Here is a 27,466-nt window from a genome sequence, read left to right as displayed (position 1 = left end):
CAGAGTAGAATGGTGCTGAGCAATTATATTTTCCTGAGCTTTCTAAATCAGCAATCAGGATCTGCCTTCTTTTAAGTAGGTCCAGGAAAAATTAAATACATCTTTCTCATTTTTCAAGCAAATATATTTTTAACACGAATTTGCTTTGTGAAAGTAAAACAGCTTGCTATGATAATGTGGAAATGGAAAGCATAAAACCAGTCTTACAACAATTTATATACACTAACTTAGAGAAGATGTTAATGAATTAAATTCCTATGCTGTAAATTACTCAATAAAATGCAAACTTAAAGAAAAGTAAAAATTGAAAACTCCATTTACCTTTTAGTACTGTGAAAAAATATAAAGGAAAACAAAGAAGGAATTTAGAAGGAATCACTGAGCATATAGTCTTATTTGAAAAGCCAAAAAAACCCAAGCCAATTTTAATGAGACTTTTCACAGTCACAAATAATGGCCCAGATTTAGAATGGTGCTGAGCAACTACATTTTCCTGAGCTTTCTAAATCAGCAATCAGGATCTGCCTTCTTTAAAGGAGGTCCTGGTGAAATAAATACATCTTTCTCATTTTTCATGCAAATGCATTTTTTACAGTCAGACAACAATTTAAGAGCAATAACTTAGTGAAGATGTTAATGAATTAGGTTCCTATACTATTAATTACTCAAAAAACACATATTATAAGAAAAATAAAAATTGAAAACTTCATTTACTTTTTAATACTATGCAAAAATATAAACAAAAATACAGAAGGAATTTTGAAGGAATTCATTAGCATATAGTTTAAAAAAGTACAGTGCATCTGGAACTTGTTTATCAAATGTATCTAAGTGGTTACTTCATACTGAAATTTGGCTCAATATTGGTAAGACACATTACCTGATTTAGTGATTGGTACTTACTGACTATTGAAAGGACCACAACAATAAAATCAAATAAGTTCCAGCCGCTTTTGAAGTAATGCTGTCTTAAGGCCAGCACTTTTATGACACATTCTGCTGTAAATACAGCCACAAAAAAATAGTTGATTTTATTAAGAAGTTCCTTGGTGCCTTCCTGGTTATTTTCTGCCATCATAACAAACATATTTAGGCAGATGAAAATGACAATGATGATGTCAAATGCTTTGTGCATTACGATATCAAACAGCAATCCCAGGAACGCATTCTGTGGAGAGAACAAGAAATGCTTGATGCTACTTCTAGGACTCAGCCTGCATTCAAATATTAATCAGTAATTTGTGCTTAGAACAAGAATTTAGGGTAATATAATTTTAACAGTAAGCTACTAGAAGCATTTTTAGGTGATTTCTTTAGATCTTCAATGAAAACTCGCAGTACTTGGCTAAGTATATTCAGGTATCAAGCAAGCACATTGGCACTTATATATGTACACACATCAGGAAAACATCCAGAGCACATTGTGATTGCTCTTTTAATAGAAATACTTATTGAAGCAGATATTTTACCATAAGCAATTCAAATTAAAATGTCATAAGCAAGAAAAACTCTGAATAGTTACTATGAAAAGCCAAGCCTGGAATTAGAATTAAGAAACTAAAAGAAGTAAAGCATAAGATTATTTAAAAGCAAACAGTTGCCATGGGGCATGTGCTATTCTCTGTTCATTCTCACCTGCAATAATCCAATCTCGTGGCAGAGGCAACATCATGCAACTTAGATAACCAAGGTCATGGTATGATTATCAAATACTAATTATGAACCTTTATAAACAGGTTATACATTTGGATAGGTCATAAATAGGATATAAATTTCCCTAATTAACACCTACAAAGAAAGACTCTTTTAAGAAAAAGACAGTAAAATGTAAATACTACATTGAATAAAGAAGATGATGGGCTCTAAGGCAAAGTTTATTTCCCTGTGCCTGGGCTACTGAGTTCAAATATGGTCACCATCGTTGTATCTTCTGCCATGTTCTACTTAAGATGGTCTCACCGATGGTCTTGGGATGGGTTTTTGAGGTTTCTTGGATCCAAGTTTTTTTAGGGCATTATAGTACTTTTTCTGTTCCTCAGTCAAAAATAGATCTTTTCCACCTAAGTAAAGGGAAAGAATATTGTTGTTCAGCTGAAGTTTAAGCAGTTCCCTATATACCAGCAACTTTCTGTAAAAAAGAGTAAGTTACAGCTGTCCTGAATGGGACCTAAGAGAGTACAAACTGTGTCTTCACTATTTCTCCTTGTCCCCTTGATCTTTGAAAAGATGTACTGGAAAGAGCTGATCTGGGTTTGATCATGGAAGTTTAGTCTAGGCAGTGTTCTCAAGTCAGTTCCCTCAAGTGTGAGAGCCTTTCTATTTTTGGGAAAGGTAGAAACAGAAATGTATTGCTGGACTAGCAGGTAAATGGAGGATGATGAGACCCAGTTCTACAGGGGGTTCCTGACAATGAATTTCTTATTCCCATCTACACCCCCTGTATTACTTATCCCCATCTACACCCCCTGTATTACTTAGCAATCCCTTTGAACCCAGGATTCAGAAGCCACTCATCAATCATAAAAGCACTGAGTGATCAGCATTTTGTAGAACAAACACACAACAATGTTCAGTAGGGCATCTGCAATTTCAATCACTCTGGAAAGACCTCTGAAAATTCCATTTGACTTCACTATATGGAATCACACGGAAAATTCCTGAGAATCAGCAAAGAAATGAAAGAGAAAAAAATGACAGAGAAAAAAATGACAAAAAAAAATGTCAATCACAGCATGTACTAAGAAAAAAGGGTTACATCCACATAAACTTCCAGTAAATGTTCCGGTTTATAAACTACTTGACCACTGTTGTTTCTATCTGTTTGGATTACTGTAACTGGGACTTTGTTAGAAAAGGAAATTCTTAGAGTGAAGTTGGACTGTTGTTCCTCAACCCCCAAATATCCTTTCTCTGTTCAAATGCAGAGAGCAGAAGAATTTCTTGTGGGCTTTATTGCTCTCTCTCTCTACCCAGAGCAGCAATGCTCTGACACTTGGTGTATGAATCAGGCTATGGAAATAAAAAAGGGTTCCTGTAGAGATTCTGCCTTCCAAAAGTGAATCTTGAAATTGTAAAGCTCCTGTTGGGGTCTGCTTTTTTTGAATGAGCAAGAGGTTTATTTGTTTTAAGTCATCCAAGTGAAATAATTTACTCAATTTTCCTTTCTATTCTGGATACTTTAACATCTAAATGAATCAGGACAGAACTCAACCTGGTTTTGGCTTCTCATCTCTAAAAATACTCCCTCCCTCCTCCTCCTCCTCTACTTAGAACAAATTAAGGACTTGGCAGGAAAATAGAGTTTACAGGTAAATTGCTAAAAGCCTTGAGGAAAAGGGGACTCCTGTTTTCAAAATGTGGCTTAAAGTGTTATTATTTTTGTCCAGTTAAACAGTTATTTCAAAATGTTAGACATCTACATGTCAAACCAGCATTCAATTAAGCAAATTGGGATTACAGGAGACACCGAGTTAGCTCAAGTAGTACTTATCTTTTTCCTTTGTTGGTTAAAATTGCTGATAACCACTCCAACAAAAAGGTTCAACATGAAGAAAGATCCAAAAATAATGAAAACCACAAAGTATATGTACATGTGTAAGCTTGCTTCAAACTTTGGCTGTTCATTGATCTGTTAAAAAAAAGTCAAACCAGAAAAATAATATTGGTAAAAATGAGATAATCACAACTTTACCATTTCCAATTTATAATAAGAGATTTTTTATTGTCATGAGGGATAAATTATTTCCACGCATTTACATTTTTACCTGGATGTACAAGTAGAACCACTGTCTTGTTCTATCTTCTACTGATTGCAAAGATAGTGACAAACAGAGCTATAGAGCCAAATCCAGCTTCAGGAAATTTTTAAGTCATAAAGAACCAGTTCCAATCAGAAGGGATCCTGTGAATGCCCTGATTAAAAACAACAGCTCAGACTAAACACAGTGGGGACCAGCCATCCTCTGGAATGCTGTCCCAGACAACAGGCAATTCTAAAGCCCCAGCTCACTAAGATCAGCCCTACAAGGAGCAATCACGTTAATCAGCAGCTATTTCACTGCAGTCAAGAGCACAGAGACTGAAGGAGTGAGAAAAAGGTAAATTCAGTTAAACATAGAGAAGTTAAAACACACTGTCCTGGTAAGAGAGTGAGGAACAGCACATGCAAAGGGGGAAGAAATAGTGAGGGTGTCAAACATAGGGAAGAAAAACTCCTGAAATAACTGCTCTAGCTGCATGCTGTTTCAATGCTCCTGTACACGTTTAAAAAGGAAGAAAATTTGCACAGTCCTTCCAAGAGCTTCTGTATTCTGTTTCCAAAAGAGACTTGCACAAAGCTTGCAACATCTTCCCCTCTGCATTCCTGACATAGCAAGCTTTTTGTGGTGTCACTCTACTAGTTTCTTTTATCTAAGTTCTAGATTTTTGGTAGTCCAAGGATTATTGTTTCACTGTGTAGTTTGATGCCTTCAACCACTTGTATGTTTGATTTGATAGTGCAAACAAGGTGAAAAATTAATGATATGGATGGAAAAGGGAAGAAGAAAAGGGAAAAGAACTAAATTGTCATTTTAGTGACATACCTCACGTGAATCCACTGCTGCATACATAATATCCATCCAGCCTTTAAAAGTTGCCTGAAAAAAATACATTTTTAAGCTTGTTATAGTTTATATATATATATATAGTTGATATATATAGTCAATATAAATGTGTTAATAGTTGTGGATAATGAGCAGTGTGCTATAAGAAATATGTATCACTTCTAAAGATCTGCTGGGAAGTATGATTCACTGGAGTTTAGTTAAAAGAAAAAATATTTCTTGAAAACTAAACAAAAACAAACAAACAATCAATCAAACAAAAATATTTCCTAAAACAAAAAAAAAATCATGATTCTTGCAAAAAGTGTCTTAATGTTAATTCTTCTTAAAATAAATTTTTTTTGTGAAAAATCACAGTAAAATTTTCAGCTCAACTTGCAAATATAATGTAAAAGGATAAAAACAATTTCTAAGAAAACAGCAAACAATTCCTTCCTGCAATTTTTAGCAACTCTGCAGAATCATAGAATACTTTGGAAGATCCAAGGCATAGAACTTCAGCTAAAAAAGATACAGGGATAACAGCCAATTTAAAAATTGCCTTTCTCTCCTTTGTTGTCATGTTAGGGAGCTCAATAAATTAGTATCCCAATCCTTCATGACTTCTACAGCAAAAGAAAATATAAATAAACTGTGCCCTGATTTTCTTTCTCATCCACTCTAAACTAGAGAAAATGAGAATATTTTTAATTCAGTAACCTGCAGACTATTTCAGGTTTAGAGTGTTAATCAAAATTAAAACAACATTGAAAAGCCATGAAACAGAAGTCTTGATTTTAACACAAGGTTGCATATGCTCAAGTGTTCTTTAGGAGGAACTGAGCAGGTCACCAACAAGGAAAATATATATGGAAGCTAAAATATATCCCCAATTTCACTGGGATAAACAGAAGCACAGGGGTGTCCCATGGTTGGGTTGCTCCACCCATTTCCTTGAAGAAAACAAAACTGAGAATGTTTTTATAGAACTCACCACTTGGAGCAGAGCCAAGTATCCCATCCCAACATTATCAAAGTTTACAGGAGAATTTGTCCATTTTCCACCATGAGACTCACAATCACTTCTGTTATTAATGAGACTGATATTTCCTTCCTGGAGTATACACTTTGAAAATCTTTTCCCAAGCCATTTTACTCCTAAAATGTTAAATAGGAGCCAAAAGACAACACAGACGAGCAAAACGTTGAAGATTGAGGGGATAGCTCCAAGGAGTGCATTGACAACAACCTGAACCAAATGAATGAAAATAATAGTGAATTTTATGTTGTCATTTTCAAAAACATCTTCAAATGCAGCCATTACAAAATATTCACACCGACCCTCAACATCTTTACCTTTATCCCTTCAAATCTTGACAAAGCTCGTAGAGGCCTCAGTGCCTTAAGAGTCCTGAGAGATTTCAGGCCACTCCCAGAGGAACAACGTGCCTTGCCTTCCGTATCAGGATTTAGTCCCCAGGAAACAAATGACAACTGTGTTCATAGAATTAGAATTGCAATTATTAAATGGTAAACAAATTTTCCCTTGTTTGTGTTAGCAAACAATCATTACCTGAATGGTACAATATCTTTATATATACAATATTAACACAATCTCTACCACCCCTTGGACCCTCCCACATCAGTTCAGGAGAAGCTTGCAGGGTGATAGTTAAAAGTCTCTCTCTCATTGGGATATCAGGGAAGGGGTCTTCTCTTGCACCCCCACCAGCCCTCAGCTCCTGCTGAGGTCTGCTCCTGGGCTGCAAGGGAAACACTTGCTTCACCAGGTCTTCATCATGAAAAGGTCCAAGGAGTCAGCTTTTGAGTCCTTTCTCCCTGGTTCGTGAAGGTTTCCTCCCCAGAGAGTAAGATGTTCCATTCTCACTCTCCAGGTTGCAGGCTTCCGGGTCTCGCTCAGTCTTTTACCCCAAATAGTTTCACCAAAAGTCCTCACATAGAAAAAGCCTGTCGGTTTGGCTTCCTCTCTTCCTTAACTGTTGCAGCTTTCAATTTTTGGCTGCCCTCGCCCAAACCTCGCTAGAGCCTGCCCTGAGCCTCCTTGGCCCATCTCCAATTCCTTCAGCCTGGAGTTCTTCCAGCTTCTGCACGGATCGCAGCTGCTTTCTCCAGGCTCCGGACCACCTTCTTGGCCTGTCTCCTAGCTCGGCTCCAGTAACGAGCCTTAAGTCCACGCCATCGCCTCCCTGAGCAGTGGGGGAAGAAAAAGAGCCCCCTAGCCTTGGCCATGGGTACTCGGTCCAGTTATAAACTGTTCCCAGCTCCCCTCAGCCTAGCCGGGGGTGGGAAGAGGGCCGGGCCCCCCACATAGGGGGCCAGAGGCCTCCCTCCTCTCACCTCATGGTTGCAAGTCTCTCCCTAATTTCTAATATCTAATTTCACAGGAGCGAAAAAAGACCTGCGATTGGTCCCTCAGGGGAAACTCTCCTAGGACCAACCACTTCTAGCCCCCTGAGGTGGGGAGGGGCGCTTAACCCATGACACATGACTTTCCCCTGTTTTGGAGAGCACTGATATTAAGATTAGAAAACTGTAATTGCTGAAGTCATGGTACATATTCTTTATAAATAGCCATGACATTAGACCTTCCTGTTGAAATTTCCTCCTACTTCACAACTTTCAATGCTGACTATTCTGAATCCATCAAATAACTACACTGATGTTACCATCAGTCATCTGTTTACATGTCCTTTTTTCTAAATATTTAACTTTAGAATCTTCCCAGTGTGATGTTGACAAGTATAGAGGTTTCACTTTTATATGGCAAGATTATAATAATTAATACTGTCTGAATTCATAAGAAATATGTAGGAATTGAATACTACACTTATCTACTGGTGTTTTCAACATGTATCTTTATAAATATGCAAAGGATTGCTGGGATTTCTCTTTTGCAAAGCAGAAAGTACATTCCAACGTCTTTAACATTCTGGTAAATGATTTTTCCAACAATACTTTTTAACTCCCTTTACTATCTAAGTTTCTTCTCTTTCAAGGAAGCAACTCTATGTTTTTCTGTTTCTAAATGCCAAAATCATGGATTAATGGAATGGTTTGGGTTGGAAGGGACCTTGAAGATCATCTAGTCCAGAACTGCCAGTAGCTTCTCATTTTTCTATCACTTTAGGTAATTTACTTTAGATTTGTTTCTGATCACTAATTGATCTCCTTCTCTCCACTTGAAAAGGTTTTTAGAACCATCATGGTCCTCAATGACGGTGATACCTAATAGAATTTTCTTAAGCAATGTCTCATTATTGCTGAAAATTTCAATTTAAATTTGTCCTAAAGTCTGTTTGGAATGCAGATTTTTCACCTTTTGGGAACTGTCTTTCACACTTGTACTTATTCATAATCAGAAGTTACATGTAGTTATCCAGACAGAAAATGTCAAAAATCAAAATGTATGACAAGCTGAATATAATACTTACACATACAATGACAAAATCAAGCAAACACCAGGAATTTGTGAAGTAACTCTGCAATCCATAAGCTACCCATTTCAGAAGCATCTCCATCAAAAAGATGTAGGTAAATACTTTGTCAGCATAATCTAGGATCATTTTCACTGTTTTTCTATTCTGCAGGTGAATATCTTCAAATGCCTGGAATGTCAGAATTCAGTTTTAAAACAGGCCAGTAGTTGCATGGAAAATTACTGTTAAATTGCACAAGAGTACACAGTTTGTCTTATTATAACCATTTCATATTAAATTATGGGCAACCCCCACTTAGTTTTATCCTTAGAAGTAAAAAACAAATTGTAAAATAAGTACAATCTCATTTTCAGGTTGTTGAAAAATCAGATACTTTCAGGTTTTTATGTTTGACACTTTAAAACATGTCTGAGGATAGGCAACTGTGGCTACCACATTCTGGCTTCCGAAGGTTGTTGATAATTTTGAAGGTGTTGGTCTAAATTCTTCACAATAAAGCCTGACTTGAACACATTAACCACTGTCTTTCAGACTCTGACCTTCCAAATGAGTCATCTTTAGTCAGCCTGCAGAGTTGTAATACACACATGGAAAACAATGGCAAGCTCCTTACCTGGAACTGTTCATTCCTGGAGTTACAGGTTTTTTCACCTAAACCTTGACCTCGAGGTTTTAGGAAAATGTTTTATTGATTGCTGCTGTTCACATCAGTGTTTGCTTGTCTTTAATGCATTTGCTGCATCACTAATTTATTTTAAATTTTTGATATTGCTGATCTGCTCCCAATTCCTTGTAACACCTTGCATTACTTCCTCACCAAGCCTCCACTTCTCCCCTATCCACTTCATTCAGGTATTAACAGCAGACCTGATTTGCTCCCCTGCACTTAACACATGCCTAAAAACCCATCTAAAAGGCCATGGGAAAGGTGGAGCAGGAGCATAGACCACTGAAAAACCAAGGAGCAGAGATGCTCCTATGTATAATCCAATAAAACTTATGCACTCCTGTTCTGCAGTGTTAGAAAACAGTGATTCTGCTTCTGGACCTCAGGGGTCTTTCAACTGCACAACAATTAGGAGAAATGCCTCCAGAGCAGAGCTGTCCCTGTGCCCATGGGACTGTTCATTTGAGTGGGGGTAAATGAGAACTTCTGGCATTCATGTACATAAACCTATTTGCCATTTCTGACCTTTTTTCTTGAGTAAGTTTGATCATGTGTCCTCTTATTGCCTGCTAAACCTTGGCTACCTTGATCTCCATCTACCAGTCAAACCACCTGCTCCTTAGCAGTGATGTTTTTTCATACTTCCAACTCCTTTTTGTCTAATTTTTTAAAGAGTCTACCTACTCTTAATTGCTGCTACCTTACAAAGTTAGAATCTACTTAAATTCCTAACTACTCTTCCTTTGCTCTGAGCACTGAGCATTTACCATGGACTTTTCTGTGCATTCTTTCTGTCATCACCATCTCATTTAATTTCCTTTCAAGGACAGGACACCACGGTGTCCCTTTGTTCTAACTGGTTCAGACAATTCTCTACCAGCATACAACTTTATAAACAAAGAAACCCAGCCAAACAAAAAACGGACAAGTCCCTTTTTGGAAGAGGACAACAGTATCTTAGAAATGTGAAAGTACTCATTGTTAAACATCTTCGATGACAAGAAAATGTTGTTGTTTTGTGTAATTTTTGCACCTGGGTACCAATTACCTTTGTGTTCAACTTAGTCAGAACCTAGAGCACATTAAAGAACTCAATTTCCTTCCTTACTTCAGCTTGGTTCCACATGAATAGAGAGGAGCCCTCACAAGAGTCCCAGGGATTTCCCTTGGAAATTTTGCCATGGGAATTTAAAAGCAGATAGTTTAAATCTATGGTTCAGTGAACAACCTGAACTTAACGTACACAGAGCAGATTTTATTTGGAAAATTCTGACTTTTACCACATAGATCTCTTTCAGGTTGTTTGGTTATGTTCCTTCTGCATTATAAAATATTTCATTTAACAAATTACTTTCAATCGACAGTGGATATACTTTCAAATCATAGAAATTCCCTTATTCTTGAGTAGAAATGGATCTGATCAGGGTAGCAACAAAACATTACCTCACCTATGAGTTTACAGCCAACTTGACTTTGAGATTCTGATCATAATATTTTAAAAATGCTTTAAACATTTAGAAGTGCTCTTACTTTATTTAAAAGTGCAAAGGAATTTCAGCCTCTGGTTTAGCCTTGTAATAAACACACAAGTGTAGGAAGAACTATGTTCCATGAAAAACTACAATTCCATATAGTTAAATCCATATATTTAAATATCTTATCTAACTGAGGGAAAGTCTTATCACTGTAAAGGGATACATTTATTACACTTTTTTCCCTCCCTGCTGGAAGGAATGTCAGAGTAGAAGAAATCAATCAAATATTATTATTTTCCTCATTGACAACAATCAATTCAAAATTAGAGACATTAAATGCAATTTACCAGTGCTGCGCTGCTCAATACTATCACAAAAACCATAAAATATTCAAACCCGCTATGGTTAACAATTCGGTAGCAGGTTTTCCTGAAGTTCCACCAACTTTTGCCTGGAAACTTAGTGATATCCACTACACAACATGGGAAACATTTACCACAATCTGAAAAGAGAAAGAACAGTATATTGGTTCCATGGAAAACGCTGAGACATGGAATCAAAACAGTATAGGGCATCTTAAAGAGAGCTTCTACAGACCAGAGAAAGAATGTGCTGTTTTACCTATGAGGTGATGCTGTGATTGAAATGATCTTAAGCTAAAGAAAAGAAAAAACTTGTATGCAAAATAATCTCTTTTAATAGAGCAACTCAAACATGGGGAAAAAGAGAGTTGCTTTTGTGCCCTTCTGCAGAAAGCCTGGTGGGCACAAGAAAAAAGACTTTATCTAAAAAATGTTTATTTTCTGCATTTCTCCTTTTGGTTTTGAAAAGAGAGAGTACCTTACTAGTAGGTTAGTCAATTATTATTTTTACTGATTATTACACTTTTTTCCACTGCAGAGACATTACAACTCCCTGTTCACTGCTTTGCACCAGAAACACTCCCCATGAATCTGTAAAGGCAGCAGGATTGAAGCATGAGAGGCAATGGAGTCTGAGGAGATGGTCAGGTAATCAAAGACAGATGTCAACACTGGGATGAGCAGGAAAACAGATTCTGCTAATCTGGACATGTTTCAAGTGGGTACATTTTAACATTGGTTCATTTGGTGTTAGCACAATACAGAAAAGATTCCTACTTTCTCCAAAACAGTCCTTAGGCAGGTGTGAGTTTTTAGTCTGGGAAAACATCTCCAGACCAACAGTTGCATCCACACTGCTGGCTTCATAAAAGCTGTGAGCAGCACCACATTTCTGCATGGGAGAAGGAGAAAGAGAAGAATTTATTTGGTTTTCATTAATAACTTTAACAAGCCAAAAATAAATGAAATTTATAATCCCCTGCCCCCCTCCCCAAAAGAATTCTGCAGTCTATAAATTACCTTACTGTTGCAGAACTACCAAAATGAAATTACAAAAATAGGACAGAAAAAGCCAATTCCTACTCTATGTTTCCACGGTTTTAATTTAATAAGTTCCTTGGCTTCTTCTAGTCATCTAAACAGGACATGCAGGAAAAAAAAGACTATACTATGCTACAACTCTGGAGAAAAGTCTGACTTCAGGTGTGCTAGATGCCTATTGAATGTCCCTGTTCGGGTGACATTTGTGGTACTTGTTCTGGCACGAACTCGAACTACACGAGGTGCAGTCTGAATTAGCTTTGTTACAAAAGAACAGCAGCTTAAATACAATGTTTAAATCGTGATGTGATCTCTCAATCAATCACACCAAGGTACTCCACTGCACATGTCAGATAGAGTACTTGGAACTACAAGTCCCAGAATGCTTTGCAGCACTTTTCCTGTAATATGAATCCCTACATTTAGCCAAATCCAATTATCTTTTCATTTTCAGAGATACATGCTTCTGGATAACATATTTGAAATGGCCACAGATGATTCTAAGGTGACCAGCAATTTCTGCTTCTTTGAAAATTAGTCCAAAGATATTTCATTGGCAATGCTTCCTAATATGACCAAAACCATAGCAAATGGATCTTAGCAATCCACCTAGACACTGACCACTGGAGACATTCCAAACCTGCCTGTAAAAAAATTATTTTTTGAGGTGTAGCTTTTCTTTGCCTTCTCTTTGGATGTGATGCAACTGAGGAGCAACATATAAGCAGCTGAAGAGACCTGTGTTAGAAACTATCCAAGTGTAAGACAAAGGAGACAAAAAGAAGGAATGTCTGTCTTCATCAAACTTCGTTTATTTGTTGACAGCAATAGATGGAAATAAAACTGACAAAAGCAGAATTAGGGCTATCCATGAAGAGAATGGTGAAAAAGTGGATATTCAAAATCTCCTTGGAAAATGAAGACTATTTGGTAGCCCTTGCACTAGAAGAACAAAGAAAGTAAAATGGCAGAAATGACAGAAGGGATAATATTTACTGTTGAGTCTTTGAGATGGCAATTACAGATGTAAGTTACAGTATTTTGTTTTAAATGTGAATAGTTCTTACCTGTTTTCTGTGTTCTGTTTCTGTGAATACAGTGTGCTCATCATCAATTTTGTCACTGTAACTCTCTGCTGCTTCAATGGGAAGACAGGTACTGTGACTGCTGGAAGGATCTTCATATTTCCTTGATATTGAGGAATTTTCTTCATTCTGGTAACACTCTATGTCAAAGCCATTGTTGTCTATGTATTTTCTGACATCTGTCATGGCATAATTATTATCCTCTATGTTTTTGCCAGAAATTTCTTCCAAAGTCTTCTTTTTGTCTGTTTTTCTGAGGCTTCCTTTCATTTTTCTGCTACGAGGATCCAGAATTCTGTCTTTCAAAGACTTCAGGCCCTGGTGAATCTGTGCAAGGGCAATCTGACATTTAGTCCTTTCTCCAGGTTCCTCTTGTCCCCCTGAGGTATCAGTATTGAACGAACTCAGCAGCAGGGCAATGAACAAGTTGAGCACCTTGAAATAGTTAAAGTAGGTTGGAGACACCACTGCTAACAGAAAAGTCACTTCAGAAACCCTCAGTCTTGCTTTCCTCAACCACTGCCATGAAATTATTTACTATTATATTGCAACATTGTTATAGGACCATCTGGCCCCTTCTGGAAGGAATGGCAGGAGAAAAAGGAAGGAAGTGAGGGTTTGGGTATATCAAATATATTTTCACCTGCTCTGATATCCATAACGTGTGAGGAGACAGATATGTTGAAAAACAGCAAAGATGAATTTTAATAACACCACCATCCAAAAGGGTCTGGTATAGACCAACAAACCAAGCAGATGAAAAGATTTTGTCTTCCAGTACATTTACATTCCATCTACTATATGTCATACAAACCAGAAAATCTGGGTATGGTAAACTCTTGATAATACAAGTTGATAAGCATTAAAAGCACTGAACAGTTTGGTTATTGGATCCTATCAACACAAAAGATGAAGACATCAGACACCACATTATCAGAAGCACTGCACTTCTATACTGTGGGTAGAGGGAATAATTTTGTATTGCTTCTACCTCTTATGTTAGAAAGAGAAAGACAGGGGAAAAGTGAAAAAAAAAAAGAAAGATAGAAGAAAAACACGCCAAGTGACATCCAGAAAAGAGAATAGTGTGAATACTCTTGAAATGATAAAGTTTCCCTCTGCAAAAATCAGTTGCCAGTGTAACTGGATGCATTCAGTAGAGACTGGGAATCAGCTTAAAACTCACCACCAGGTTTCCTATCACCAGGACTAGCATGAAAATTGTAATACATTTCTCTTTTCCAGCCACTTCCATACATTCCCACATCGTTTCAATCCATTCTCCACATAATATTCGGAATATAATCAGGACTGAATGACTGAAATCCTTCATATGCCAGCGTAAATCCTCAGTGGTGCTTATATTACAGAAGTTTGTTTCATAATCACTGCCCAGAAGCTGCATTCCTAGTACAGCGAAAATAAATACAGTGATAGCCAAAACCAGAGTGAGGTTACTCAGAGCACCACATGAGTTTAGAATTATTTTCACAAGAGTATTTAAGGCTGGCCAGGACTTTGCCAATTTGAAGATCCTGATCTGTAAAATAAAACATAAGAGAAAAAAGGTAAGGTCAAACACAGCCCAGACAGCACAGCCCACATAAAAACCAGACCCTGCATTTATCATGCTGCCTTTACTGCAGTAACATTGTCATTTTTCCCCAAGAAAGGCTTTTAATTGTTTTGATGCAAAAGTGCTGTGCTTAAGCTCCAACAATTAATGTTATTGAGAGCAGAGAAGTATCAAAGGAAGGTTTCAAATTGTTTGTGCTAAGTTAGATACGAGAGTGTGCCAGTGTAATAATGTTAATAGCAATAAAAAGAACAGGAATACAATTAAGTAGGTCACGGGTACTTGGAAAAGGTTATGAAATTACTGAGTTTTGGTCAAATGCAATAAGACAAATATTTTTTTATACTTCTCACCAAACAGACTTAAAATAGGATCTGAAAAGCCAGATGGGACCTACTCTATGTACCCCCACGAGTAAAACGGAGGTATTTAGTCAAATTAGCATTCAGGGCTGTGAAAATCTCTCAGTCATGATAAAAAGGGGAAACAGAATTCAACTGCATTTCTAGGCTTGTGGACTCTGAAATGCAAAGAAGCATTTGAAGTAATTAGTAAATTTAACATTAAAAATATGCAGTAAGGACATAAATACAAAAGCAATGTCATACACAGACACTTCAGAACGATTCCTCTTTCTCCCTAAAATGGAGAAAAGCGCTGAAGAGCCCTCAAGGCCAAGACTGAGCCCTGAGGAAAGCTCCATTATTTTACAAATCTTAGCTCAAAAGGAAAAGCTGTGAAGGAATCTTTGCTATCCTTAAGCTCAGCAGATAATATCTGATCCTGATTGTAGCTCTGAAATGTAGTTGAGCAGTGCCACTGTACAGACCTAACAGAGAACCAGTGAACTCTCTGCTGGGTCAGATCTCCCTGGCAGCACACTGTGCAGGGGATTTGTAGTATCCAACATACACAGTATAATAAACATATTGAAAATATTCTTTAATATTAATTAATTTTTTTAATGAAATGTTCATGTTGGCTTACTATTTACCAACAAAGAGAACTGATTTGACAGATTCATCAGGAAAATAATGACAAGGTATTTCACTGTAATCTTTCACAAATCTATATAAAACACGTGCTTTTAAAAAAGAGCAAAGAAATCATTACCACCCGGAAAGGTGACAGATTGGTTCCAAAGCTCACTAGGCCAATCAAAACAACCAAGCTATCAAAAACATTCCACTTGTTCTGAAAATAGTAGTAAGGATCTAGAGCAATGATTTTCAAGATCATTTCTAGTGTAAAAATAAGGGTGAACACCTGGAAAGACAAAAAAGAAATTCAGAAAAGGTCACTCAAGAAGTCTGTCTCCTTATGGGACTGTTCCAGTATAAATACAGGGTTATAACTCTGTATTCAACTTACATAGACCTCACTTACCTGGTCACTTATAGTAATCATTTTTCTGGTTTCTGGCAACATGCCAGGGTGCTCCATAGCCATGAATAAGGTGTTCAAGATAATGCAAACTGTGATAAAGAGTTCAACAAACGGATCCAAAATCACCAATTTCACCTTCTCTTTGACTGCTCTCCAGAGGGGACAACAATTCCAAATTAGATACTTTGAAGCAAAACGTTTCCACAATGCAGGACATTTCAATTTTGACTCTAGCAGAGAAAGAGGGAAAGTGGCATATGAATAATCCTATGTGGAATATCAGAGTGTGAAGAAAAAGACAATCAAAGAAAAGATTGGAAAGAAAAATCAATCTCATGTGAGCAGAATGGCATCATTGAAAAAAAACCTGTTTCACTCCTACTACACAAACTAATCACAGGCTATTGCAGGTCACCATCAACAAATGTCATAATGACAGAAACAGGGGATATTCCCCACCTCTTCATATGTTTATTATTCTTTCCTGTGAGGCTGGGGAGGCCCTGGCACAGGTTGCCCAGAGAAGTTGTGGATGCCCCATCCCTGGGAGTGTTCAAGGCCAGGTTGGATGGGACTCTGAGCAACCTGGTCTAGTGGAAGGTGTCCCTGACCATGGCAGGGGGGAAGAACAAAATGATCCTTAATGTCCAATCCAACACAAACTGTTCCATGATTCTATGATTACACTATTAAAGGATGATAAAGGATCTGCATTAAGGAGAGAAATCACTGTTTCTGGGACAATGACAACCTGTTTCCTGTGAGTTGAACCTGCCCAGCCACAGGTGTCCATAGCTGAGGACAGGGTTATAAGTGAGGTTGGAGGAGAGCTCAGGAGATCTGTAGTGCAACCCCCTTCTCCAAGCAGGGTCAGCCATCAGGTCAGAGACTGCACAACCTCTTCCTCTGAAAATGGGCAACGTTTCTGCTTACACACACTTTGAAATTCTCTTCTTTCAATCAAGTTGGTCAGGCATGATTTACCCTTGGTAATTGAGTTCCAGTCACAGTTATATGAGATATGAGAATATTTGTTTTCCTGAAATTTACATTTGCAACATAATTTCCTCTAGTGGTTTTTAAAATAATGTTGAGTGTTTGAGACAGTTTGATCTCTCAGGTCACATTACACAATCTCATAGGAAAAACAGGAAAGAATGACTTACTCGAATTATCTGTAAGAATAGTGGCTGCACTCATTAACCTCTGTCTTCGGAAAGGATCATTAATAGAGTCCACTGACACATCATAGGACAGCAGGATCTGCCTCTTTGGTTAGAAAGATAACAGAAGGTAACATAGCAAGGGAATATGAAAAACTGGCAATACAAAAATTATGTTCAGCATGACATAAATATGCCTTTTTAAATACACATTGAAGGGAAGCTTTACTTTGGTGAAAGAACGCAAACCAAAAAAATACAACACTATCAGGTCTTTGCTTTTGAAGACAAAGGGTGTTTCATCAAAACCAGTAAATTTCTTCATGAAGTTGTTTCCTTCTGAAAATATTTAATAACAATAATAATGTCATTGTAGAAGAAGTATAGAAACATTAATGGGGCAAGGGAAAAGAATTCTTCCATCTTTCCCATGACTGATTAGAAGAACAGACAAAAAGAACACTGGTCATCAGTTTGAATAAACTATTGCCTTTTTAACAGAGAATTATTGATAATAAAAAAACCCATTTATTAATATGAAAAATAGACACGTAGTTAATAAAAATTATTATTGTTCCAGCACTACCAGGCCTATCTAGATCTCTACTAATATTGAACTGCTTAAAACTAGGGATGGTACTACTTTTGTTTTCATTAGAAGCCATGGAATGCTCAGCTCAGTGCTCCTGATGTGAGCTCAAGGACAGACAGGCCAACACTTTTATCTTATGGGATACACTGAATTATTATTAAATATTCAGACACATTAAAACCCACACACTTACTCAGGATTAAATAGACAATCATAAAACATGGGCTACAAAGAATACGTGAGACTCCGAGGTAGAGAAAATCAGAAAGAATTCCAGAGATAGTGGGAAGGCTATATAAATAAGGATATATCATACCATTACTTCAAACTTTTTTGATACTATGATTTTATCAACATATTCTAGAAAGCTGTTATTCAGGGAATGAAACTGGTATTCTTGGCCTCAGGGGTTTCATAATAATTATTTCTCTTTGTCATTCTGATATTTTAATGAAAAATAATCAAAACTTAGCTGATAGAACTGTCATAGAAGGGATATATCAAATGAATTTGTAATATAGTGCTAAAATGCTCATTTTTCTCTCTATAGTTTTTCTGAGTCTAAAAGGCTCATTTAGATTATTTTAATTATGTCCCAGTTACCAGTGCAACTTGTCCTTTCATTCCTTTCTCTAATGTTTGGTGTCTTGTAGGACAGAAATACATAAAAATGTGTGTGCCAGCCTGACTAAAGTCCTCGGTCTTCTTGTTGAAATTCACAGCTGTTCAGAAGCATTCAGAGTTAGTGTTTTTAAAAAAGACAAGGGTGTTCCCCAACACTGACCTGGTTACTGCTGCTCATCTGTCTTTAGCTGAGGGAAATAACTGAGGATGAGAAACTGGGATTTAAAATAGGGATATTCTCTAGAGGAATGATCCATTCAAGTTTTTATAAACTGATTAAGTCCTACCAAAATGTTCCTACCTGATATACTTTTTTCTCTTTGACTTAGTATCTTTAGCCTCTTTTGTGATGAAAGTAGAGAGTAGATTGTTTTAAGAGTCCTCAGTTGCAGGAGAGACACCAGTAATTGCCACATTTGTTGTAGATTGTATTTATTTGACTAATAAAAGAACTCTATGTCAGAGCATCTCACCCGGTTTGGATTATGCTCTAGGTTTTCCTTTCTATTTTTTTCCTTTTATAATGTGAAAATATTTTGATATGAAATAATAACATGTACTACTGACACCCACTTCTAGCTTCCCTTTCAAGTCCAAATAGTGCTGTCTTCCTCGCATCCCAAAATACAATTTTCAGATTGCTTTAAAAAACAAGTTATTCCAATGAATGCAAGAAGGAGAAAAAAAAAACAGAGAGGAAAAAAATGGAAATAAGGAAAGCTTTTCTGCTCAGTGAATTCTCATATCACACCTAAGCTTAATGAATATATTTTCTATTTTGAATACTTACAAGCTTCTTGTGGCAGTGACCAGGCTGTGAATGAAATATTTGCTCCTCTTTCTCCTGATCATCTAAAACTACATTTTGTCTTAAAACAGGTGTTTCTCTATTACTGTCTCTCCCTTTTGAATTTTTCAACTCAGCAACTGGCATTTCAGACCCAACCTGCAAGGCCTTACTGCTTTCTGCTGCAGCCACCTCCTGTAAAAGAAAAGTCAAAAGGTCTGTTTATTAACACAAGGTAAATGCCAACACATGGACTAGGATAATATTCAATTTAATTTTTACTCGATTAAATTATTACCCTGTCTGAATGCTGAGGAACTTGGTAAAATGGTGATGCCTTACACCTTAATGCACTGCCAGGGAGTCCCAAATCTTCGTTCACGAAGCCTAGCCATGATGATGACACCTTAATGAGGAAATTGGATACTTGCTGGGGGATATTTGCATGGCCTCTTACAAATCTATCATTTTTGACTGTGAGCAGTAAATCAGAGGTGTCTTTTATAAAAAGTTACAAGATACAATAGGTCGTACCAATAATTTTCAACCCATCCTGCTGCCTTGGCTTAGAGCTTCACTTCTGGTGGATAAGAAGCTTGAGAGGACCCAGCAGGGTGGGCCTGCAGCCCAGAAATAACTGTGTCCTGGGCTGCATCACGACAAGCATGGGCAGCAGGTCAAGGGACGTGATTCTCCCTCTCTGCTCCCCTCTCCTGAGACCCCACCTGCACTGCTGTGTCCAGCTCTGGGCCCTCCCCATCAGCAGGACATGGACCTGCCCAAGGGCACGGAGATGCTCTGAGGGCTGGAGTACCTCTAGTCTGGAGACAGGCTGAGAGAGTTGGGGTCATTCAGTCTGGAGAAGAGAAGGCTCCAGGAAGACCTTAGAGCCCCCCTTCCAGTGCCTAAAGAGGCTCCAAGAGAGCTGGAGAGGGACTTTTTACAAGGCTAATGGTTTTAAAGGGAAAGAAGAGAGATTTCGATTAGATGTTATGAATAAATTCTTTCCTGGCAGGGTGGTGAGGCACTGGCATAAGTTTGCCCTGAAAAGCTCTGGATGTTCCATCCCTGGAAGTGTTCAAGGCCAAGTTAGATGGGCTTTGGAGCAATCTGGTCTAGTGGAAGGTGTTCCAGACCATCCTGGACTGGAAGACCTTTAAGGTCCCTTGCGATCCAAACCATTCTGTGATTCCATGACTCAATGATTATCAGAAATAAAAACAGGTGATCCCTGGTCCCTTTCAGACCAAGGTATGAATGACTGGAACAATACTATGCCAAGAGGAAACACTGTGGAAATCTGATGTGTGTCTATTAACTCTCCAAAACAACAGCAAAGAAACTAATGCAGTCTCTGGATGTCAAGAGGAAACTTAATATGGAACAAACAGCATTATCCTGGCTAAAGACTATTCCTGCTCTTGTCAACTGATAGACCTCCTGCATGCCTTCACTCAGAAAGAGGCCTGACAACCTTTAAAATGCTGAGCACAGTGGCTCCTGGAAGGCTTTTTAATCAGGCCTGAACTCTTGTCAGCACTGAAACTTCCAACTTCTGGGAGCTGCAGAAATGACAACTTTTCTCATGGATGTAAATGTATCCACTCATATTTCCTTCATGAGACTACACAGTAATAGCAAGAAGGAATACCCAGAGAAAGGAATTTATGTCCACAGCAATAATGGTAGTGTACAAGAACGGGGAAACCATGGAGTGCAGCACCTATGCAATACCATAAAAGGTACAAACTGGCCAGTAAGCCATTCCTGTACAATGTCAGGTCTGCAAATCCTAAAATTCAATGATGTTTTTTTGTATCACAGAAATGTTTATATATTCAATACATATATACATACACACATGGATTTATAGAGACACAAAGAGAAATGAAGTGTGAGAAAGTGTGCAAGAAGTACATATTTAATTCAAAACATCATTTCCCTAATTCACATACAGAAGAAAACAAAAGGAACCACTTATTATATGTAATAATATACAAACCTGTTCTTTCTCTAGAATTTGTTGGGCATCCTGAAGCAGTTTTTTCTTGGCCTCCGTTTCAGCAAGACTGGATCTGTTTTGCTCTTCATATGCCATAGTTACTACAGCCAAGATCAGATTGAACAGATAAAATGAGCAGAAAAAGATGACTCCCATAAAAAAAAAAATGCAGGTCACTCCAGATGTACGGATAGTCTGTGAGGAAAAAGTAAAAGTTGTGATATATTCTTAAAAAAATAACGTTTACAATACAATTTCAAACTAACTTTACACTCTTTTAAAATGGCAGAAGAGGAGATGGCTCAATATTAAGCTTTGATACATTAAAACCCAAAAACCATGTGAGTTTCAAATGGCAAGAAGAAGATATATCCATTTTTAAAAAGTCCTAATTAATAAAGGTTGATGGAAAAAAAGTTAAAATGGACAAAAAAATACAGAACAAGGCAGAGGATAATTCTTGGCTAGCAAAGGCATTGCATAGACATAGGGGATCCAGAGAGTTGTCTACATGAATTTTAATAGCATTTCTGAAAAAAAACCCACCAGAATTCAAAAGTTACATTCAGTTCTCTGAATCAAAACATCAAGCCTCCAAATTTTTAATGTCAGTTGTCAAAAATGATCTGAAACTAAAGTGTTGAACCAAAAGGTTTGGTGAGGAGTCAGGACTTAAAAGGAAGAGGAACAGAGAAGGCAACAAGTCCTCACGCTCCCTGCAGCAGCAGTGAGCTCACTGGCTGGATCTGCTGTATATCCCAATCCTTGGGTGGTTCCATACTCATATTTCACTCTTAACCACTGACCCCAGGGTGTTCTCCTACAGAACTATGGGCATTCCCAGCAGGATTGCTCCCATTCCATGTCCCTTGCAGAAGGTGTTACAACTTAGTCACTTGAACCTACTTCCTTAATATTTACATGGATTTTAAAGGAAATGTGGTGTCAGTAAGGTTAAAACCAGTAGAGATTTTTCTAGTGGCTCTGAATTGCATGTGTCAAGTCATTCTATCAGGTAATAGAAGTACCCACCTGTCTGTAGAGACGCTCCCAGGAATCCTGTGTCATCAGACGGAATACAGAGAGGAAGGCCCAGCCAAAATGATCAAAACTTGTATAACCAAAGTCAGGATTCTGCCCAATCTTCTGGCAGGTATAGTTTTCTGGGCACTCTTTCCTAACCCCAAAATAAAGATTAAACAATATTTACTTGGAGATTTAACGGTACCTGAAAGCACCCAATAGACAACATCAAATTTGTTCAGTTTATCTGAAAGTCCATTTCATTATTCCCAAATTTAATTCTGCCAGAAGGGCTGATTTATATCAAACCATCCTAGAAAGCCATTTGTCTAATCAGAGAAAATTGGACAGAAACCTTAGTTTAGGACTAGACAAAAAGTGTCCCCTGATGTAGGATATGTGCAAACAAATACACAGAGAGGGGGAAAATGGAATTACCTTTACTTTTAAATAATTCACCAAGATGAGGAGAGGAGAGTTTATTAATATCTAACAGGTCTTTACTGATCTCTTCCTCTCCTCATTTATATCATTCTACCTTACCATTACATTCCCAGTGGTTGGCAACAAAGTACATACATAACTGGTTGCATCCTTGTACTTCATTCTTTTTCTGAGGTGAAATACTTGGCTTTTAATTTAATGACATACATGCATCCCCATCCTCCTGAAAAATCATCACCATTCCTTTAGACCAGAAATAAAACCACAGGACATCTGGAGGAACAAATTAAGAAAATATTAAAACTATCTTGTTCACTTACTCAGGATCTGAACTGATCTCACAGAGCAATATGTCAGAAGAGCCATTCATTCTGTGGCAGATATCTAATAAAAAATAAATCAAGGAATCATAAAATCAGAAGTTGTCAGTTTGCACAGCCTTCTGACAGGAAACCATACATTTACTGCACTTGATAAACACCCTGATGGATCAAAGCTCTGGGAAGGATCCTTTCAAAAAAAAGGATGTATAGGGCTGCTTCTCAGCAAATCTGTCTCTGTGACAGATTAAAAAAAAATAGCAACTATTTACTGCACAACTCCCAATGTAACATTTTACTTGGTCTCTGGTAAAAGTAAGAATCGCTGTGAGAAGTAGGCAAAATCCCTGAAATATAGAAAAAGTGATGGAAAAATAACCATACCCCATGCTGTACCCCTAAAATTAGGATCCCCGTACCATGCACAGGTAAAAAGGCAAATGCTTATAGAAAACTCAGCCCCATCTATCCCACAGACTGCTAATCTTTCTCCAAATCCAAGATTCACTAATTTCACATTCACTTGTCCCAGAGACTTCATATTAAGACTCGTGCAAACGGAAGGGTTTTCCTTCTTGGGAGAAATACATGCAACTATCACATCTCTGTGAAAAATCAAGACATACATGGGAAGATGCACAGATTATGTAAAGGGAGAAAAGAATAACATTTACCTTCATCACTTGGTACATAGATCTTGGGATCCTTACATAATGAGTCATTGTACACAGTATTATTGAGGACACATTTGAATCTTAAATTACCCATAAAAAGCTGGAGGCCTATTAGGGCAAATATACTCAAGCAAAATACAGTCAAGATAAACACGTCAGCAAGTTTCTTAATGGATTCAACAAGTGAATTTACAATGATTTTCAGACCTAGAAAAATAAGATCCAATAATAAGCAAAATGAGAAGAGGAATGCAGTGACATTCTCATGTGACAAGACACAGCAGCTGCAAGTATGTTAAAAAGAGAGTAAATGGGTTTGTAACTTCTGAGTATTAAATGAGGTAAAACAAAGCATAGGAGTGACTAAAGCATTTTTCCTTAAATTTCCTAATCATAATTTCTTTAGCCTCTGTTTAGTACCTAACACTAATTTTACTATCTTGCACATTCTAAATTAAGATGGTATCCTAGCAGAGTCTTACAAACTTTAATGAACATGGACAGATTTCTGTGTTTGATTTACACTAAACAAGTACTTCACCCTGTGCCAAATACACATTACAATGACAAAGAGGGTGACTGTTTCCTGGGCTGTGTTAGGCAAAGCTTGGTCAGCAGGTCAAGGGAGGTGATTGTTCCTCTCTACCCAGCCCTGGTGGGGCCACAGCTGGACTACTGGCTCCAGTTCTGGCCCATGGACACACTGCAGAGTCCAGCAAATGGCCACAAACATGGGGAAGGGACTGGAGCAACTCTGCCATGAGGAAAGGCTGAGCTGGGCCTGGTCAGCCTGGAGAAGAGAGGGCTCAAGGGGGATCTCCTCCATGTCTGCACAAATCTGAAGGGAGAGTGCAAAGAGGATGGATCCAGGTGCTTTTCAGTGGTGCCCAGTGCCCGGACCAGAGGCCATGGGCACAAACCGAGACATGGGATGTTCCATCTGAGCATCAGGAACCACTTTTCTACTGAGAGGGTGACTGAGCACTGGCACGGGTTCCCCAGGGAGGTTCTGGAGTTTCAATCCTTGGAGACTCACAAAAGCTGTCTGGACTTGGTCCTGGGTAACCAGCTCTCAGTGGCCCTGCTTGGGCAGTGAGGCTGGACCAGACGACCTCCAGATGTTCCTTTCAAACTCAACCATTCTGGGATTCTGAGAAAATGCCTTACATATGAACTAAAGACCAATATTGAGGCAGAAAAATTGAATCTGAGATATGATATAAGCAGACAGTGATATCCAGGATTTTTCATAAGAAAAAATTCAAATTATATTTGATCTCTGTTCTCCAAGCTGAATATAAAAGGAAAAGTATTTATGTATGGTTTTGACACTTAAATTAAACACTTTCTATGTTTCATTCCTGCTACAATTCCATAGAAAGAATAAGCACGCTGATGAAATGGAGAGACTATCAGTAAGATTGTTCCTTACCTGGTATTACTGAAATGGCTTTCAAAGTCCTCAGCACTCTGAAAGTTCGAAGAGCTGAAACATTGCCTATATTTTGAAACATAGTAACGTACCTATAAAATGAAACCACATGTAACTGAGTGGCAAGGATGTTTTTCAAACCATAAGCATGTTGAGCCAGTCTATGACTATTTTTCTCTTTGCAGATATGCAAATGGTGGTTCAAGCACAGTAACTCTTTAGCAGGTAGGAGGCCAAACACTCTCAGGGATTTCAGCAACATCAGATAGTATTTAATCTGTGGCTTTTTCCCTTCAATGTAAAAGAACAACTGAGTTGTACTTACATTACAATAATAACAGACAGATCCAAGCAGTTCCATGGATCTCGAAGGAAGGTAAATTCATTCCAAACAAATCCTGTTGCTACTATTTTTATCAAAATTTCAGTAGTATATATGCCAGTAAAAGCAATTCTGAGGAGGAAAAAGTGTATGTAAGTTATAGAAATAAAAATATTAATGAGATTGAGTCACATTCAGGCACATTCAGGCATTTCCTAAGATTTAGTCCCTGCATGGAGTAAAGGTAGAAAATGTGAAGTAAAATAGGACTGGTTACATTACTTTCAGAAGCATCATGGCTATAAGAAGATGTGTTCCTGAATTCTAGTAAGATTTCAGGTAGCAACTAGGAAAGTTCACATAAGCATATAATATTATTTCTAGGTGAAGGATAGCTCACGCTTCCTTAGCATTTTTAAGGATCTTAAAACATTTTTAAGACTGTGTCTGTATTCTAAAGCAGTCTGGAAAATCTCAAAGCCTCAAATTCTGGCAGAACACTAGAGCAAATATTCTATAACTGAAAGTAAACCTACAGAAAATTAAGCTCTTCTTATCACCATGCTTACCCCAAGACAAAAGGGGCTCTGGGGACATTTTCAAGATTTAATTCTAGAACAACAAGTCAAGTTGCACTGGATACAGTGCACAAGTACAAAAGGTAGCAAGACATTACAAAGAGATGCCTTTCTAATGGGAACAACTGACCCAGGAGTGTCACCAGGAAACAGGAAGAAAGAACAGAATGGACATTTATCCCTTTCTAGTTTTTGCATGAGCCAACCATAACAGATATTCAGGTTACTGCTGTAGAAGGAGAGATATTAAGTTAGAATTCTACCCCACAGTCTCTCTAAAAGGTTCATTCCTTAAAAGAAAAAATGGGCCAATCTTCTATGTCACACCAGATGGCAAAATTAGCCAATGCAGAGGAAAGGGCACATGGTGTGAGCCTCTGAGAAAAGGCACTGAAGCTCCACCAAAGACTGTGAGATATAATAACAATCCTCAATCTTCCTCAGAGGTCTGACTGAGGGAAATTTTTCAAGGCCCTGAATTAGATCACCACATTATTTAAATTTTTCAGTCCTGTGTGTAAATATCCACAGAAAAAGAGGAAACATACAGCCAGTGAGATACTTACTCAGTCCAGTTGAGTGCTGGTGGGAGCTGACGTACAGTCATAACCACACAATTGAGTAACACGGTACATATAATAATGCCAACAAAACATGTGAATAGTAAGTTAAGGGAAAAATGCTACACTATAAAACAATGAAGTTCATAGAAGGTCCTGATTGCCACACAAAAAGCATACAGACATTCAAATAATGACTTTGATTTTGGATATGGTCAGGACTTTTCATGTGTTTTCCAAAGAAACTAATAACAGATCAAACTTGCTTATCTGGGTAAACTTCAGGATTTACATATAAAAATGTTCAGACAGTTTCAGAAGTTAGGACTTTAGTGGGACATAGCATGTTTGACAGAAGAGATGAGAAACATAAATAAATGAAAAAAAATCGTGTACTGTTATTTGAATCTTGAAAAACCTCCATTTTTTTTGCAGCAGCAGGAGGATGGAATAAAGAGAAATGGGCCACAATTCTGTAGTAACTAGGGGGTTTAAGCCTGGGAAAACCATTTGAAAACACTTAATAACCAATTACTAGTGTTCTTTCATAAAAGTTCACCTGTCACCAATAAAACTGTTTGGCTTTTTTTTGTTTAAATGGATATGGTTCTTAAATTTAGAGTTAATTTGAAAGTGAATAGCAAATTTAGTAATTTCTTATAGCAGGCATACACATTCAAAGTCAGACATAAGTTCCATTAAAAAATCTATTTTCACAAAATAATAATTCCAAATGAAAACAGATGTTTAGCAGAAAATGCAGAAACTACTCACTTGGTGGTTTTGCATCTGCAAATCCTTCACATTCTGACATTCTCCAAACTACAGTTACATTGTTACAAAAATACAAAAGACGGGCACTCTTCAGAACATTCTAAACTTGAGTGTGGAACACATTTCTTAGGAGAACATGAGACTCTTCCAGCAAAGCTTCACCATAAATCCCATCTTTCATATCTTAAAAACAAGGGAGTCCCTGGTTTGCTTTGTTTGTTACTTTGTGTTTTTAATTTAACCTTGTGACCACATCAGAGATTTCGAACAAGTTCAGGAAAAGGGCTACAATGTCATACAATAGCCTCTAAAGGTTGTTTCACACCAATATCTGCAAAATTGATTTTAAATATCAGCTTTTTCACATTTTCACCAACATTATGCAAATATCTCAGCTGTTGTAACATTAGATTCAATAAAACTTTTAAAAAATCTCTGTCACAGCCATATAAGCTCTACATTCACATTAATATAAAGAGAGGAACAGAATGACAGAAAATGATACAGAATATTTTAAAATTCAAATAAGGGAAACCAA

General features: G+C 37.5%; 1 protein-coding gene across 1 annotated transcript in view; it reads right to left on the bottom strand.

Moving 5' to 3' along the window:
• LOC113994842 (sodium channel protein type 5 subunit alpha-like) overlaps positions 1-27,466 on the bottom strand; it is an 80,831-nt gene that overhangs the window by 3,460 nt on the left and 49,905 nt on the right. Inside the window, 18 exon segments of the mRNA XM_039380643.1 lie at positions 904-1,168; positions 1,960-2,064; positions 3,491-3,628; positions 4,584-4,637; positions 5,578-5,849; positions 5,852-6,077; positions 8,036-8,209; positions 10,531-10,685; positions 11,323-11,437; positions 12,654-13,106; positions 13,858-14,211; positions 15,361-15,513; positions 15,634-15,863; positions 16,800-16,902; positions 18,803-18,994; positions 20,802-20,996; positions 21,834-21,978; positions 22,589-22,652. Coding sequence (XP_039236577.1) covers positions 904-1,168; positions 1,960-2,064; positions 3,491-3,628; positions 4,584-4,637; positions 5,578-5,849; positions 5,852-6,077; positions 8,036-8,209; positions 10,531-10,685; positions 11,323-11,437; positions 12,654-13,106; positions 13,858-14,211; positions 15,361-15,513; positions 15,634-15,863; positions 16,800-16,902; positions 18,803-18,994; positions 20,802-20,996; positions 21,834-21,978; positions 22,589-22,652 — 3,393 coding nt within the window.

This window comes from Pipra filicauda, unplaced genomic scaffold, assembly GCF_003945595.2.
Source record: "Pipra filicauda isolate LSUMZ 115617 unplaced genomic scaffold, ASM394559v2 scaffold1_size10287979_pilon, whole genome shotgun sequence".
Classification (NCBI taxonomy): Eukaryota; Metazoa; Chordata; class Aves; order Passeriformes; family Pipridae; genus Pipra; species Pipra filicauda.
This window is presented reverse-complemented; position numbering and strand designations above follow the sequence as displayed.